Consider the following 15,829-nt stretch of genomic DNA (forward strand, 5'->3'; position numbering starts at 1 on the left):
ATTAACCTTCCCAAAGAAAAGGAGGAGCACTGGCAGCTGTGCCATACAGCAGGTGAGAGACCTTCTGAGGGAAGTCTGATGCAAGGAGGTGTCTTTAGGATTAGAGGGAAAGAGGGTGAGAGAGGCACTTTTAGAAAAATGAAGCAGAACAGCTCCTGCGTCCTCCAGTCTGACCTCTTCAAACCTTCCATGTCTTATATCATCTTTCAATCATATTTCAAGTTATTAATACACTCTAAGAGAAATCCCCGTGGGGAGAAGACTTAAATAAGCTGAGTAGGTACTTGGATGAACCATCTGAAAGTGTTTGTTGGTATTTTAAGAGCCCTGGGAAGATTTAGGGGGAAGAAGGGGAGGAGGAGGAGGGCTGCTTTCGTCCAAAACGAAACTTGAGGGGTTGTTATCTGTCTAAATCCCATCAGAGAGATGGTTTCTAATGTTCAGAGTTGGTTTTGGATGTGTTTTTCAGACTCGGCATGCAACAGTGCTCCTGGATCTGGTCCCAGCTCTCCGAACAACAGCTCCAACAACATCAGCACCGAGAACGGAATTGCAGGATCAGTCACGAGTATCCAAGCAGAGGTACAGAGCCCTCCTTCCCTCTGCTTTTTAACACTCATCAGCTTCGGGAGGGTTTCAGGGCTAAACCACACGAAAGGAAAACCCTGGCTTGTGACTTGGAGCAGACTTTGGGAATTACCTCTCAGCCTGGGCTGACAGGATGCCTTATCTGTTTATTAAATCTGGCTTGAACCAGCTCACAGGCAGCTTGTGGTAACTTGCAGTGGTTTTGTAGTGAGGAGAAAGTAAAAATACAGGGATCCAGCAAGGTCAGATGCAAGTATTTTAATGTTTGGGGAATTTTTTCTTGTATATGGGGTGGATTTATTGTGTGCAGTAGGCTGGTCTAAATATGACCAAACCAGAACCGGATTAAAGGGAATGGGTTTAAACTTTTCCTCCCCAGCTGGGGATCTGAAAGCTTGGTGCCATGTGCTGGTTTATAATCCCATAAACTTTCACCATCGCTCCAGGCATCGATGGATGTCCAGGGCAGGGTGTTGGACTGGGTGAGTGGGGTTGGATTGAGCACAGCAGCTCCTGTGTTCAGGAATCCTGGATCCCTGCTTTTCCAAGGGGTCTGGGCCATGTGAGCTGGCTCCCACTATGAACTGTGCCTGGAGAAAACCCGTGTGGTTGTCTGATGTTACTGGTGCATTTCTTGTTATCCAGTAGCTGTTCTCCCCATGAATATAGAGTCTGTCTGAACACCAGGGCTCCACAAACAGGCTTGGGCTTGTTCTCCACAAATATTCCTTTAGGGTTGAAAAGGCCTTCTGATGGTGGAAATGTCAGCCCTTATTGCTTTCTAGTTTTGTACAGATTCTCACTTTATTTTTATTTCTAATGTGGTGTAACAGTATTTAATATGGGGGACCATGCCTCCTTCTCCACCCTCTGCCCTGCCAAATTATCCAGCACACATTCCAGCCCCTCTAGTCCGTGGTAAACCTTACAGATTCGGGTAATTGGTGTGAAGATAAAGATGGTGTGAGGTGGAGGCTTCACTTGCCCCAGGAGGACGAGCACTGAGTTTTGGTTTTGCTGATCCAGGAGCTGTCAGTCTTGTCTGTCCTTAGCAAACTGCAAATCCCCATTTTCCATCATGCTGCTGATGGAAAAACCAGTGGATTTGACAGCTTTTTGTGACATAAACAGAGCAGGCAACTTCCCACAAGTCCCTGTCCAGGGCAGGGGGTTGGAACCTGTTGGTCTTTAAGGTCCCTTCCAGCCCAAACCGTTCCATGAAGTCGGAGTGAGCTCCTGCAGGTGAATGTGAAGCTGGAGCATTCTCCTCCTCCATTTGACTTTTCAGCTAAATAACTGGAGCTGATCATCTGGGACTAGACCACCAACACCTAATCAAATGGACACTGACCACAAGAAAAAGCCTTTCCATCAACTGCTTGTAGTGCTGCAGTTTTGTGACTTAGGCTGAGGCACAAGCACCACAAATGATTTGGAAAAAACCACCCTGTCCTGCCCAAGCCTTTCCCTTTCCCAAAGAAAAATAACTCTGCATTTTATTTCAACATTCATGTCATGTGATCCCAGCTGATCCGTTGGTCTGCATTTGGGAAAAAATCAGTGGGGTTTGGTGTCTTTAAAACCTTCTTCTTCAGTAGGAGCTGTATGACCTGGGAGCTCAAGTGTTGGAGGTTTCTTTAATACCAGTTGACCAGGATTTCCCATGTTCCCACCATTAAATGTTTAGAAACGTTTGAATGTTCCTGAAAAGATGAAGCTGTGTTTCGTTCTTGGCTTCATGTTTTGTTTCAAGTGAGAAATGTATCTCGCTGCTGCTCAGTTCGCTGCATCAGCCCTTGGAGCAGGTATGTGGGGAGATGGTGTCCACGGTCCTCATCTGAGTGCCTTCAGTGGGGAAAGGCTGCAGCCCTGCCTCCTTCAAAACAGGCCCTTTCTGTTCAGAAATGCTGCTTTTAAAGGCTTTTCCCTCTCTGAAAGGCACACAGCATTCACTGCCAGTGCAGTTGGTACAAGCCTCTAGAAACTGCTTGAGTACAGCTGCAAATTGTGCATTCAGCAATGGCTGTGTGCAATTCAGGCCCATTTGTGCACAGCCCAGAGACGGGAGCTGTGTGTTTAAAGTGATGATAATGCTGCCAAATCCCATATGCTGAGAGCATCAAGCTGCTGTGTTCTTCTCTCCTCTGTTTTCTGTATCAAATCCCCAGGAGAGGCTTTGAGGCACAACTCCAGAGTATTGATTGTTCAAAGGGAAAATGGATGTAGTTTTGTTTCATTTATGATATCAGTAAAATATTTCATTCCTCTGCTGACAATAAGTATCTTATTTTCAATGGCACACTGACATTGTGTAACTTAAATTAAAGCAAAATTGCCAGGAGTGCTCAAAAATCACTTGGAAGGAGAAGTGTGTGGGTACAAATAATCACATGGAGAGTCACTTTAGATTAGAGAGAAAAATGAAGATTTTTTTTTTTTACAACAAGGCTGTTAAAAAAAATGGCACAGGCTGCCCAGAGAAGCTGTGGCTGCCTCATCCCTGGAAGTGCCCATGGTGAGGCTGGATTTTGGGTTTGGAGCACCCTGGGATAGTGGAAGGTGTCCCTGCCCATGGCAGGGGGTGGAACAACCTGGCCATGAACAATCCCAGGGATGGGACAGCCACGACTTAGGTACAGATTGCCCCATAATAGAATACTGAGTCAAACAAAATCCCCTTTTTCACAACAGCACCTGAGTTTAACAGACTTTTGCAGAAGTCTTCTTGAAGTCTAAATTCTATTTACGTTGGAAAATCACCTGCAGAGACTTCAGGATGATCAGAACACTGCCTTCCTAACAGGAAAATCAGGCACTTTATTGTAATTTTTATAATGGGTTTTCTCGTGCGTATTTCAAATCAGTCTTGTTTGGAAATTAAAGGTATTTTTGCTAAAGTGTTCTTGCTTCAAATGCCCGTAAGACAACTGAGCAAATCTTGCATTTCACCCTGAAAATCAGGAAATAGCTCTGTAAATGCAACCTTAAGGGTTTTGGATGAGATCTTGAAGTCTGATTTGTGCTAACACACGCTAGTAAATAACATAAATTGTCTGTTATTTGCTGAAGAGAAAAACACCAATTGTAAAGCTTTTTTTTTTTAAGATAACCTGTTTTACCTTTAAAAAAGGGCAAGTGCTTGAGGAGGACAAGTACCAAGGGAACAGCACGTAGCTGTTCCAGGGGAGGGTTAGATTGGATGCTAGGAGAAGATTCTTCCTCCAGAGGGTGCTGGGCACTGCCCAGGCTCCCCAGGGAATGGGCACGGCCCCGAGGCTGCCAGAGCTCCAGGAGCGTTTGGGCAGCGCTGCCAGGGATGCCCAGGCTGGGGTTGGTGGGGTGTCTGTGCAGGGCCAGGGGCTGGATTTGATGATCCTCGTGGGTCCTCTCCGGCTCTGGAGACTCTGTGTCTCCTCCTGTTGTGTTGTCCTGGTGATTGTGCCGTGTCCTGGTGGGCTCTGGGGATGGGGTCTCACCAGGGCCCCGTTCTCGCTCTCCTTTCCAGACCAGCCTGGCTCACAGACTCGTGAACCGCGAGGGCTCCGTGACGCAGCTCCCGCTCTACACCTCGCCCTCCCTGCCCAACATCACGCTAGGACTGCCTGCCACCGGCCCTTCCAGCGTAAGTGGAGTTGGGCCCAGCCTCTGGGATGTCAGTGGGGATGGGATCAGCCTCTGGGATGTCAGTGGGGTGGGGACCAGCCTCTGGGATGTCCCTTAACCCCCTGTGCCGTGGTGCGTTTGCAGGCGGGACAAGCCCAGCAGGACGCGGAGAGGCTCGCAATCCCAGCCTTACAGCAGCGGATCTCCTTATTCCCTGGCACTCACCTCACTCCCTACCTGAGCACTACAACGTTGGAGAGGGATGGGGGAACTGCACATAACCCTCTCCTGCAGCACATGGTCTTACTGGAACAGCCAACTGCACAAACGCCTCTGGTCACAGGTGAGCGCTCCGGGGGCAGCACTCGGGCACCTGGGAAAGAGAGGGAACCAGCTGGGATCTGTTGGGTTGTTGTCAAGGCAGCCTCTAGGTCCTGCATCCCCTCTACCCCCTGCAGGTAGAACATAAAACCTTCGGGATGTGTTTGCTGATTCATTGATTAGTGGTGGTTTTTCCAAAACCAGATCTCCCACCTCATTTTGGTGAGATGAAAATAAATGCTGTTATTCCATCAGGACAGCAAAAGTTGGTAGGTAAAAGTTGAAAACTCTTTGTTTGTTGGAGTTCTGACCAGTTCAGATCAAAGCGAGGGCAAAAACATTGCATCTTAACAATTCCTGTTTTCCATGGACACTTTCTATTCCATGAGGGTAGGAAAGGCACGCACTTAGAAAATGACGGATCAAAGCACTTCCTCTCCACCATTAATATAAATAGCAAAACCGTGGCAGAATCAGCTGCCTCCCAGCAGATTGGGTTTGTTTGTGTGCGTTCCCTCTCCAGGACGTTAATTGCCGTGAGTCACTCCCGGTGCTGGAGTTTCAGAATGAGCTACCTGTGGGAAGGCCTGTGGCAATGAATAGGCTGGATTCAAAGCAATAATTCCCACTGGGATGCGTTCCTGGTTTCCTGTGTGTGGTGCTGGGACAAAGGATGTTCTGCCTCAGTTACAGGCGTGTTGGTTTTCCTTCCCTTCCTTCCATTTCTCATGGAAGTTCTCGGGAGGTGTCAGCCCCTGAAGCATTGCAGCTCGTGGCTGCTTGTGCATCCAGATCCCAGGAACACCCACGGGGTTGGGATAAGCTTAGGAGCACGTAGATGTGGGGAAGCCGAAGCAGAGAAGTGTGTTCGCTTCCCTCGGTTTCCAGTGTGCCGTGTTGGTTTCCAAGCGAATTCCTTCTACTCCGCCTGCTCCATGCGGTGTTTCCCGAGCGAGTACAACGTGTTACAGCCCTACACTCAGGAGAAGGAGTCAGGACACAGCAACAAGGAGAAACACACGTTCCAGAGGCAGCAGCTGAGAGGCAGCGAGCTCACACGTGCTCCCCAAAGCCTTGAGTGCACCGGCTGCCAAGCTGCAGTTAATACTTGGCTATTCCTTGGAAACAAAGTGGAGTTTATTAGGATTCTGCTGGAGAGCCTTGAGCTCTGGAGATGGTCCCCTGACAGCTGCAGAATTATCCAGCTGTGATGGCTCTCTCTGTGCTGGAGGGTAGACATGGCCAGCTTGGGAAGCTAGACCAGAATTCCTTAGTTGTGGCATTCCTTTTGGGACCGGTTACTCCGGGTAGTATCCTTCATGTTGTGGCACATGTCCTGGTGTTCCATAGTCCTCATGGAACGTATTCAGGGCTTGGAGCAACCTGAGATAATGGAAGGTGTCCCTGCCTGTGGCAGGGGGTGGGATGAGTTGAGTTTTAAGGTCCCTCCCAAGCCCAGCCATTCCAGGATTCCATGAACTTGGTGTCTCCTGGAAAGCTTTCCCAGGAGCACCTTGGCCATTGCCTTGGAGGAAGGTAGTCTTCCATAATATCCTGTGCAAGCTCTGCTGTCTGATTCGAGCTTTTGGGAGGAGGAGCTGTGCTCTCAGGGAAAAGGAGCACATCTCTGCCGATGATCCGTGTGTTGGTGCGCAGACCCGTGTGTGTACACACCGACATCTGTGGAGACACGCATTTATAAAATCAAATACCCTTTCACATGATTGCTTTCAGAAAAAAGCAGAGAGTGGGAGAAACTCCTTAAGTCTTCCGAGAAAAGAGGCTTCCACATGAGTCAGCTCCTTCCACGTAGGGCAGTTCTGCGAATCGCTGGGAAAGGAGGTCACATCCTGAGACACAAATGTCAAGGTGTTTCTAATCCTCAGCATAGAGCTGGCTGCAGACTTCTGGCAGCTTGACTCTGTCCTAAACCAAAGCCTGAGGAGAGCAGAGGGCTTCTTGCCCAAAAAAAAGTGACTGCAGCCCTACCCCTGTTAGCGAGGCAGCAATTCCCAGCCGTGCCTTTCTATCCCAAGGTGTAACCAAAGTAAACGTGTATCCTCAGCTCCTCCCGCCTTGGGCTGGGCTTTGGTGGGCGTAGCTGGTGTCCCAGCTTTCTCAGAAGAGTGGGAAGGAGTGTTTTCCGAGAGCTGGGCAGGAACTGGCTCACCCCAAGAACTGCTGAGGAAAGAGGACACTTCCTAAAGATGTGTCCTTCCCAGAGCTCAGGGGATATTTCACACGGCAGCCATCAGTGACACCCAAATCTCCAAGGGCGTGTCAGTAACCCCAATTATCCCAAAATAACCTTTTGAGTTTTGTTAACTCACTGGCATGTCTGCACAGGACAGTGATGGAAACAATTCCAGCTCTTTGTCACCTTGGCCTCTAACTTACCTTCTTGCTGCAGAAGCTCTGAGGCCTGACAGCTCCCATGTTCCTGAAACAGTCCCTTTCCCAGCTCAGAGCCGGCCAGGGGCTTATCACAGGGATTTTCCATCCCTGTGTGTGGAGCAGAGCACAGCCAAGGGCAGCCGTGCACTCCTTGATCGTCATCAAGGGAGTATCCAGGGAGCCCCCATGAGGGATAACTGCTGGTTCCTGCAGCTTGAACCTGGGATCAGTCCCTGGACCGAGGCAAGCTGTGAGGTTTAAACTCCTCCAGACTTCTGTGGTCTCGGAAGGGTCTGTGAGGTGTTGCTGGTTTCAAGAAATTAAATGTTTCTAGAGGGTCTCTGAGTCACCAGGCAGACACAGAGCTCAAACCAAGCAAAGCATCGCTCCGTGCAGTGGTAATTAATTTATCTGCTCTCTCTTAAGGCAGCTCCAGCTGTAGGTGGCGAGGTGGCTGGGTTTGACATGGTATCACTGTCACCATCAGCGTTACTCAACAGCCGTTTTCTCCCTTCCTTTCTTCTTCCTCTTGTTTCTCCTCTGCTGTTTTTTCCTCCATATTATCTTCAGACTGGTATCTTTCAGGACTGCCCCTGCACGCACAGCCCCTGGTGGGTGGAGAGAGGGTCTCCCCTTCGATCCACAAGCTGCGGCAGCACCGCCCGCTCGGGCGCACCCAGTCTGCTCCCCTGCCCCAGAACGCCCAGGCCCTCCAGCAGCTGGTGATCCAGCAGCAGCACCAGCAGTTCCTGGAGAAACACAAACAGCAATTCCAGCAGCAGCAGCTGCACATCAACAAGGTAGGCACGAAGCTTGCAATGCCTTTCTTCCTCCCTAGCAGCTCCAAGCGCGCGATTTTGGGGTCCCTAGTGCGAGTGTGTGTGTGGGCTCCACCTCCAGCATCCCTGGGCCTCTCATCCCTGGACCTCTCACCCTTGGACCTCTCTAAGGCATGACAACACCAGGAAGTATTTGTGAGGGAAGTTACTCAGATTTATTGAAGTGTTTGCTGGAAGGCTGAGAGACTTAAGGGAGTTCAGCCTGGAGGAGAGAAGGCTCCAGGGAGAGCTCAGAGCCTCTTGCAGGCCCTAAAGGGGCTCCAGGAGAGCTGCAGAGGGACTGGGGACAAGGCATGGAGGGACAGGACACAGGGAATGGCTTCCCAGTGCCAGAGGGCAGGGCTGGATGGGATCTTGGGAAGGAATTGTTCCCTGGGAGGGCGGGCAGGCCCTGGCACAGGGTGCCCAGAGCAGCTGTGGCTGCCCCTGGATCCCTGGCAGTGTCCAAGGCCAGGCTGGACACTGGGGCTTGGAGCAGCCTGGGACAGTGGAAGGTGTCCTGTCCATGGCAGGAGGGTGGAACTGCATCATCTTTAAGGTCCCTTCCCACCCAACCCATTCTGGGATTTGTCCTGCTTTGAGGCTTTCAGAACACTCCTCCCAAGGAGTCCCAGGGAAAGCAGCAATTCCAGGAGCAGGAAGTTTGGGGCTCAGGACCAGCCCATGGCAGGCGGCCGTTCGGATCGCGGCGGTTTCATTTACAGCAGAGCTTCCTCCAAATGTTTCCACTGTTCCAGTCCTGTGAGAAAACACAACCACCGAGGGCTGGATCAAAGAGTGGAAGAAGCCGCAACCCCCCCCACACACAACCACCCCCAAAGCCTCGTTTATGGGCTGGGCTGGGGCAGGATGGTTACACAAGCCACTGACGTCAATGCTGTCCTCCTGGAGAGCTGCCACCGCGGGTGCCAGCCCTGGCCCTGGGTCAGCCCCGCACACGGGGCCCTGGGGAGCCGCTGCTCCAGAGGGATCCCATTTCCTCCCCCCTCCACACACTCCTCAGGACCAGGGCCGTGGGATGCGGGGCAGTGAGTTGGGGTTCTTTGTTCAGGCCAGTGTCAGCTGGAGGGATTTGTCGCATCAAGGTTTTTAAAGCTTTTCCAAAGCCTCGGCCGTGACGTATCCACTGAGCTCATTCAGACTTTCTCCCGGACCTCCCAGGAGCTGGAGAGCCACTGGAGCACTCTGAATTCCAGCTTTGTCAGAGCTGGGACCCATCGCTCTCCACAGCAGAAGCAGAGAGGGTTTAATTGAACTGATGGCAGAGGGGCAGCTTCCCAGAGTTTGATTTATAGGAGTCACGAGTTAAAATCACTTCGGTGCTAGCGCTGCATGCGTGTGGCGGATTTATCCCGTGGGACAGCATCCAAGTGCTGACATGGAAGAAGACTTTTCCCAGATGTGGGGATATTTTAGGACCCTCGTGTGTAGGAGAGTTAAGGGCACGGCTAAAAATAAAAGAAAAGAATATTTAATTATTAACAGGACCAATGGCAGTGCCTGTTAATTTTTTTATTTGTGGATTTCCCGTAAATAATACTCCTGAAGTCTTTTATATATTTATATACTCTGAAATAAGGCTCTTCTTAATTCCATATGATTTTTCCAAACTTTGAGATTTTGGCCCTAAATGTTCCCTGTTAGGTGTCTGCAGCAGATGAAATTTTTGAGGGGACTGCAGCCAAAACAAGTCTTGCTGTTTCCAGGAAGGCAACCGAGAAAAAATACACTGTTTTACTTAAAAATAGTAAGAATAATCATCAGAGAAGCTGTGGCTGCCCCATGATCCCTGGAAGTGTCCAAGGCCAGGTTGGACTGAGCTTGGAGCACCCTGGGATAGTGGAAGGTGTCCCTGCCCATGGTAGGGAGGGAATGGGATGAGCTTTAAGATCCCTTCTAGCCTAAACCATTCTGTTTTTCTCAGTGAGCTGAAATTCCACCGTCACCCTGTGCTTCTATATCCCACCTCTTTTGCAGGTTTAATGTGCAAACCTGGGAGGTTTAGGTTGGATTATCAGGAAATATTTCTCCACTGAAAGGGTGGTCAGGCACTGGCACAGGCTGCTGGGGGCAGTGGTGGAGTCTCCATCCCTGGAAGTGATCAGACAACGTGTGGATGTGGCACTGGGAGACACGGTTTGGGGGTGGGTTTGGCAGTGCTGGGGGAATGGTTGGACTTGATGGTCTGAGAGGGCTTTTCCAGCCTTAAGGATTCTGTGATTTGTAACATCAGAAGAGTTTTCTCTCCAAGCCCCATCCAGCCTTGCAGGTGGGTTGTTCCCTCCACGCACAGCAGCTCCACAGTCTCCTGGTCCTTCCAGCAGCAGGACTGAGGCTGCCTCAGACAGTTGTTTTTCCCCTGCTGTCTCATCACTTCAGGGGGAAAAAAAACCAGATCAAGAGATTTCTGTAGGCTTTGGCTGCTGCAGAAGGCTCTGCCAGCTCCCTACATGGCTGGTGCCCAAGTCAGCCTCTCCCCGTCATCCCTTATCATCTCTCGTTTCCCCTTAGTCTGGAAAAGTTAAAAATTAGAACCCAAAGGGAACGTGGGAAGAGTGATGTCGAGTTAAATGAGTTCAGCCTTTATAATCTCTTTTTTTTTTTCTCTTTTTTCCTCATTTTCATCAAAGCTGTGTCTCCAGCTGTCCAGAGTTGTTCTGTTTCTTCCTTGAGTTTGTCCTTTGACTCCAGAGGGAGGAAAAGGAGGTTTCTACTGCCTTCTGCACATCATGGCATGGCCGGGGCTGAGCTAGTGTGACATCCTCCTTTGCTTCCTGCCTCCTCTCTTCCTCTGGTTTTCCTCCTGTGCCACCCACCAGTGGGGATCAGAGTCCCATCCAGCCCAAGCCATTCTGGGATTCCATGATTTTTGTGCTGGGGGCTCCTCATTGGTCTCTGATGTGTAAATAGCTGTCCCTAACCTGTTTAGTAGGACCTTCAAGGTCTTCAGTGTCCCAGGAACTTGCCACTGTAGAGAAAGGTGTCCCCTGGAGCAGCTGGTATGGATTGATGGGCCTGGTGGTACTCAGAGGCTGGGTTTGGTGGTCTTGGAGGTCTTTTCCAACCTTAATGAATCTGTGAGTCTATTTATCACATCTGCTGGACAAATCCAATGGCAGCTGAAATGTCACTAGTAAAAAATGCAGCTTTTTCCCCCTCATGAAACATTCCACAGAAAAATGACGAACTCTTTGGTTTTCCCTGTATTTATGACGTGGCTTTGCTATGTGGTGTTTCTTTGTTGTTTTGTGGGTTTTGTTTAATTTCTGTTCTTTATATCTCGAAGCTGTGGAGGAGAACTCTTGCCAGCTGCGTGGAGCCTTTTAAAAATGCTTGTGACTAGAGAGCTGTAATTTATTCCGGAGTGAAGTCGTTCTCTGCCCGAGGCTGGAGAGGCAGTGCCTTTACCAGAGGCTCATGGTGGTGGCACTTTGTGACAGCCAGAGGCCACTGGGTATGAAAACAGAGGAGTAACCTCGTGGCAGAGGAAGCCAGAGAGCTAATTAAGGGAGGGAGGAGTTATTTACAGTGCTCTGTGTTTACTATTCCAGAAACATTTACAAGCAGCTTCAGTGCTACCTTTACAGCCAGCCCCTTGCACTTTGATTCCCTCCAGTTTTCAACTGCACGAGCACGTGCTCGTAAAACTGCACAAATGGAAGATTTTTAGGGAGTTTTAATGGGCCTGGGATGCAGATAGTCAGTGCATTATGTGGAATGTGTTGGGAACAAAGTGTCTTCTCTGCAAAATCGTCCTCTGAGGGCAGGGTTGCTGCAGCTGGAGCTGGTGACAGACCAGGAGATTCCCTCTGCAAAGGGAGAGCAGACGGAATGTCTGAAATGTCCTTGTCATTGACCACTTGGTCTTTTCAACCTTCACTGTGCTTTTCAATTAATTCTCACATTTTTAAGGAGCAGGAATAATTTAAAACTTCTAGGGGCTTACACGGCCTCTCATTCCCATTGGGTATGACAGTGGCATTGTGAGTTATTTTTCCCAGCAATTACCTTGTGCAGTTCAGAAGTTCAAAAGGTATTAAGTTCAAAAGCTTGAGACCTTCGATCCAAGCAGGGAAAAAAAACCACAAGTAGCAGATGGTTTGTGATGATTTAATTATCTTTAAAACAGATTATATTCATCAAGCCTAAGAGGGCTTAAAGAAAATTGGTGGAAGAAGTTTTAGCTTAATGTGGTTTGGATATTCAGTGTGTGTTGTAAGGAATGAAACTGGGGGGGCAGGGGGAACCTCACAAAAATCCTTGAGGGGTTTTGATCCCTGAATCTTTGCAGGGACCTCCTGAGGTCACTGAGGGCAGTGTCCCTGCGTGAGCAGGTTGCCCGAGGATCTCCAAGGATGGAGACTCCAGAACTTGTCTGAAAAACTTGTTCAAGTGTTTGACCACCCTCACAGGAAAAAAAAAGTGTTTTATTGTGTTCAGAAGGAATTTCAAGGGTTTGAATTTGTGCCCATGGCCTCTTGTCCCATCACCTGTGAGTGCAGCCCATAAGAGTCCATGGACTTAAGTATATCCAAGTTTTCTTAAGTGTTGCCTAAACCTGGTAGTTCCTGCAGCGAGGGAAGTTTTCCTTGTTCCAGACTTTTCCTCTGGTGTCAGAGTCCTGGGATTCCTGAAGGATGGTCTTAAATAGGGCATTAAGTGCTGTGGCCTTTTCTGTGCCACATGCCACCGGGTGCCTTCCCTCATTCAGCAGTGGGACCAGGATCTCTCTGGTCTTCCTCTTTTCTTTCTTCATGCCCTTCCTGTCCCTTGCCAGATTTAACTCCATTCCTGCCCCTATGCCTTGCTTAAGTTGTATGGCAGAACCTTCCTTCCTACTTTTGGGGAGGAAAAAAGGCTTAATTCCAGGTTGCAGCCACTGTTCTTCAAAGAGCAAGTTACTGACAAACAGTCCCTCCTCCTGCATGTGTTCAATAACCATGTTTTGATTTAGCTTTATTAGATTTAAAATCAATATTGCTTTCCATACCAATGACCTAATCCTCATTAAACCTTGCCCTGACAACTTTCAAAGTGCAGCAGTTTCTTTTTAAGCCTGTGGAGCAGGGGCAGCCTGAGCTCTTTGAAAGGGAGGAAATGGATTGGTTTTCCCATGCTGGTGTTAAAAACAGGTCACATTTGGGGGGTTTTTTTTATATCCCAAATAAAAATCATAAGCAGTCTGAGACAGAGGACCGTGAATTTTATCTTGCCAATGAACTTAAAAAAGTCTGAGTGAATTACAGTGAAAATTAAATTGTTCCTTTTGGTTTAGGAGCAGCTCTCAGAGGAGTTTACTGAGTCTGGTTAGGGAGGTCAGGTTAGAACAGTGCTGCTTTGAGGTTTGCTCTCAGCTGTGTGTCCTGAGTTTCCTCTTAAGAGTGCAGGTTTTCAAGTAATCTTTATTTCAGCCTCACAGATGAAATGCAGGGGGTGATTCGAGGTGAGATTGGACAAACAGGCAGCAAAACCCCGCTCGGAGGCTTTGTGTCCCTCGTATTCTTTCAGAATTTAATTGCCAAACATCTCGATGGCTGCTCTGCGGGTTTGTGAATGGAGCAGCATCTGGAGGCGCGCAGGAACAAGAGGCCCTTACTCCTTCAGAGGGAAAGTTGAGTGGAAAATGAGGGGGTGTCATTACCTGGGCCACGGGATTTCAGAGCCCTTCATGCCGAGGTTGCCCTGACCTTTCCCTGGATTGTTCCGGGCCTGGATTGTGAGGCGGAACCACCCAGAAGTGCTCTTTCCCGTGAGTCTGGAGGACAGGGCGAGCTTCCCCTGTGGTGAGTTGCGCTTCGCTGATGGGCTCTCTGCTTTCAGATCATATCCAAACCCACGGAGCCGGCGCGGCAGCACGAGAGCCACCCCGAGGAGACGGAGGAGGAGCTGCGCGAGCACCAGGCCCTGCTGGAGGAGCCCTATGGCGACAGGGCCGCGGGCCAGAAGGAGGCCCCAGCACTGGCCAGCGTGGTGCAGGTGAAGCAGGAGCCCATCGAGAGCGACGAGGAGGAGGCAGAGCCGCAGCAGGAGCTGGAGTCCGGGCAGAGGCAGGCGGAGCAGGAGCTGCTCTTCCGCCAGGTGAGCTCACGGAGCGCCGAGTCCAGCGCTTGGGTTGTGGTGTAGAACGTGGATTTGAGCTTGGAAGTCACCTTGTGCTGCTCTGAGGGGGAGACTCCGAGGGGAACCAGCTCCTGAGGGTTGGCTGGGTAGAGGAACCCGGTGTAAAATCAGTGATTCCTTCCCTGGGAGGAGAGTCTGGCTCACCTGCGCAAAACACAGTCACTGTGGCTGTTTCTTTGGGAAGACAAAGTGTATCCTAACATTCCGGAGCACTAGCCACCAGCAGAGGATTTTATTTTGGTTTAATGATTTAAAATTAATTTCTCCAGAAAAAGACTGTGCAAGGAAGCAGGGGACAAGCGGAGGGTGTTCCTGCTTCAGAATTAGAGATCCTAGAGCCTCCAGCCAGGCTCATTTCTGGGGGAAAACACCGGAGGCTTGTGGATTGCAGGTGATAAATCCAGTAACAAGGTAGCACAGTGTAATGGAGCTCATCCATGTCCTCCAGGAATGTCAGGAACTACATTTGCCCAGAGCAGCTGTGGCTGCCCCTGGATCCTTGGAAGTGTCCAAGGCCAGGCTGGATGGGATGGTGGAAGGTGTCCCTGCCCACGGGGCTGGGGCTCCGTGTGCTGTGCCTGCCTGACTTGGCCCTAGAAACACCACATTCATTTGCTGCATGTGAGGAAAAGGAGTCCAAGCCCACCAGCCTTGAGAAACCCTTTTGGGAAGGCCCTTTCAGCAGCTGCCTGCTTCTTTTCCCCACAGCAAGCCCTGCTCCTGGAGCAGCAGCGGATCCACCAGCTGAGGAACTACCAGGCATCGCTGGAGGCGGCCGGCATGCCCGTGTCCTTCGGGGGACACCGGCCCCTGTCCCGGGCACAGTCCTCCCCCGCCTCGGCCACCTTCCCCATGTCCGTGCAGGAGCCACCCACTAAGCCAAGGTTCACAACAGGTGAGGTTTGGGGGGGCTGGGGATGACTGGTGTGCCTTCCACTGAGCTTTTCTGCAAGGGCATGGAGTGACAGGAAAAGGAGGAATAGCTTTAGACTGGGAGGAGGGTTAGATGGGTTGTTGGAAGGAAGTCCTTCCCTGTGAGGGTGATAAGGTTCCCCAGAGCAGCTGTGGCTGCCCCTGGATCCCTGGAAGTGTCCAAGGCCAGGTTGGATGGGGCTTGAAGCAGCCTGGGGAAGTGGAAGGTGTCCCAGCCCTGCCCACAAGATGAGCTTTAAGGTCCTTTCCTACCCAAACCATTCCATGATGACGATGCTAAGATTTTCTTCCCCGTCCCTGCCAATCCATAAGCGTGGGCTCCGCGTCTCATCCCCGTTTGGGTGCTCCGTAACGTCCTGCCTTCTTCAAGGAGCAGACTGAGTCATCCCTGTTGTCCTGCATGTCCCTTCCCCGGAGCAAAAACAACCTGCCCACACCAGCAGCAGCACAGCCCTGGAGTTCTGTGTCTCCAGGCAGACAGAGCGAGTCCCAGGCTGTGGCAGAGCTGATTTAGAGGCAAGGCAGGGAGAGCCAGTGCCCCTGAGGGACAGAGTGCAATGCTGGCTCTGCTTCCTCCACCTTCTCCAGCCCCTCCATAATCTCGTGCCATAAGTTATCCACTCCGGGCTCCCTGCCAGCCTTGCCTCCTCCTGTAACACAGGAGTCCGTGCCCGCAGGTCAGGAAAAATGAGGTGAGTTGGTGATTTCGTGTTGTCTTGAAGAGACAGAGACCAAAGAGTGTTTGCTTACCTGTGAAGGAAAACAGTAAGTGCAGTCCTGCATTTGTCTGGTGGAAAGCATGAGTGCAAAATAAGTGTTGATCCCCATCCCGGGAAGTGTTCACAGCCAGCTTGGAGCACCATGGGACAGTGGAAGGTGTCCCTGCCCATGGCAGGGGGTGGAACAAGATGGGCTTTGAGGTCCCATCCAACCCAAACCTTCCTGGGATTCTGTGAGCTCCCCACCAAGATTAAAAGCAAAAAGCAAATTGTTCTTCCTGTATCCTGACAACCAGCTTTTCTCCCCAAAAT

At 50.4% G+C, this 15,829-nt stretch overlaps 1 protein-coding gene across 11 annotated transcripts in view; it reads left to right on the plus strand.

The window, feature by feature from the left end:
- HDAC4 (histone deacetylase 4) overlaps positions 1–15,829 on the plus strand; it is a 174,508-nt gene that overhangs the window by 125,526 nt on the left and 33,153 nt on the right. For 8 of the 11 annotated variants that reach the window (XM_032114823.1, XM_032114825.1, XM_032114815.1 and 5 more), the window contains 6 exons: positions 470–582; positions 4,094–4,210; positions 4,336–4,534; positions 7,477–7,706; positions 13,566–13,823; positions 14,574–14,760. In XM_032114823.1, coding sequence (XP_031970714.1) covers positions 470–582; positions 4,094–4,210; positions 4,336–4,534; positions 7,477–7,706; positions 13,566–13,823; positions 14,574–14,760 — 1,104 coding nt within the window. The remainder of the gene's footprint in view (positions 1–469; positions 583–4,093; positions 4,211–4,335; positions 4,535–7,476; positions 7,707–13,565; positions 13,824–14,573; positions 14,761–15,829) is intronic. The other 3 variants (XM_032114819.1, XM_032114822.1, XM_032114821.1) reach the window with 1 other exon arrangement.

This window comes from Corvus moneduloides, chromosome 7, assembly GCF_009650955.1.
Source record: "Corvus moneduloides isolate bCorMon1 chromosome 7, bCorMon1.pri, whole genome shotgun sequence".
Lineage (NCBI taxonomy): Eukaryota > Metazoa > Chordata > Aves > Passeriformes > Corvidae > Corvus > Corvus moneduloides.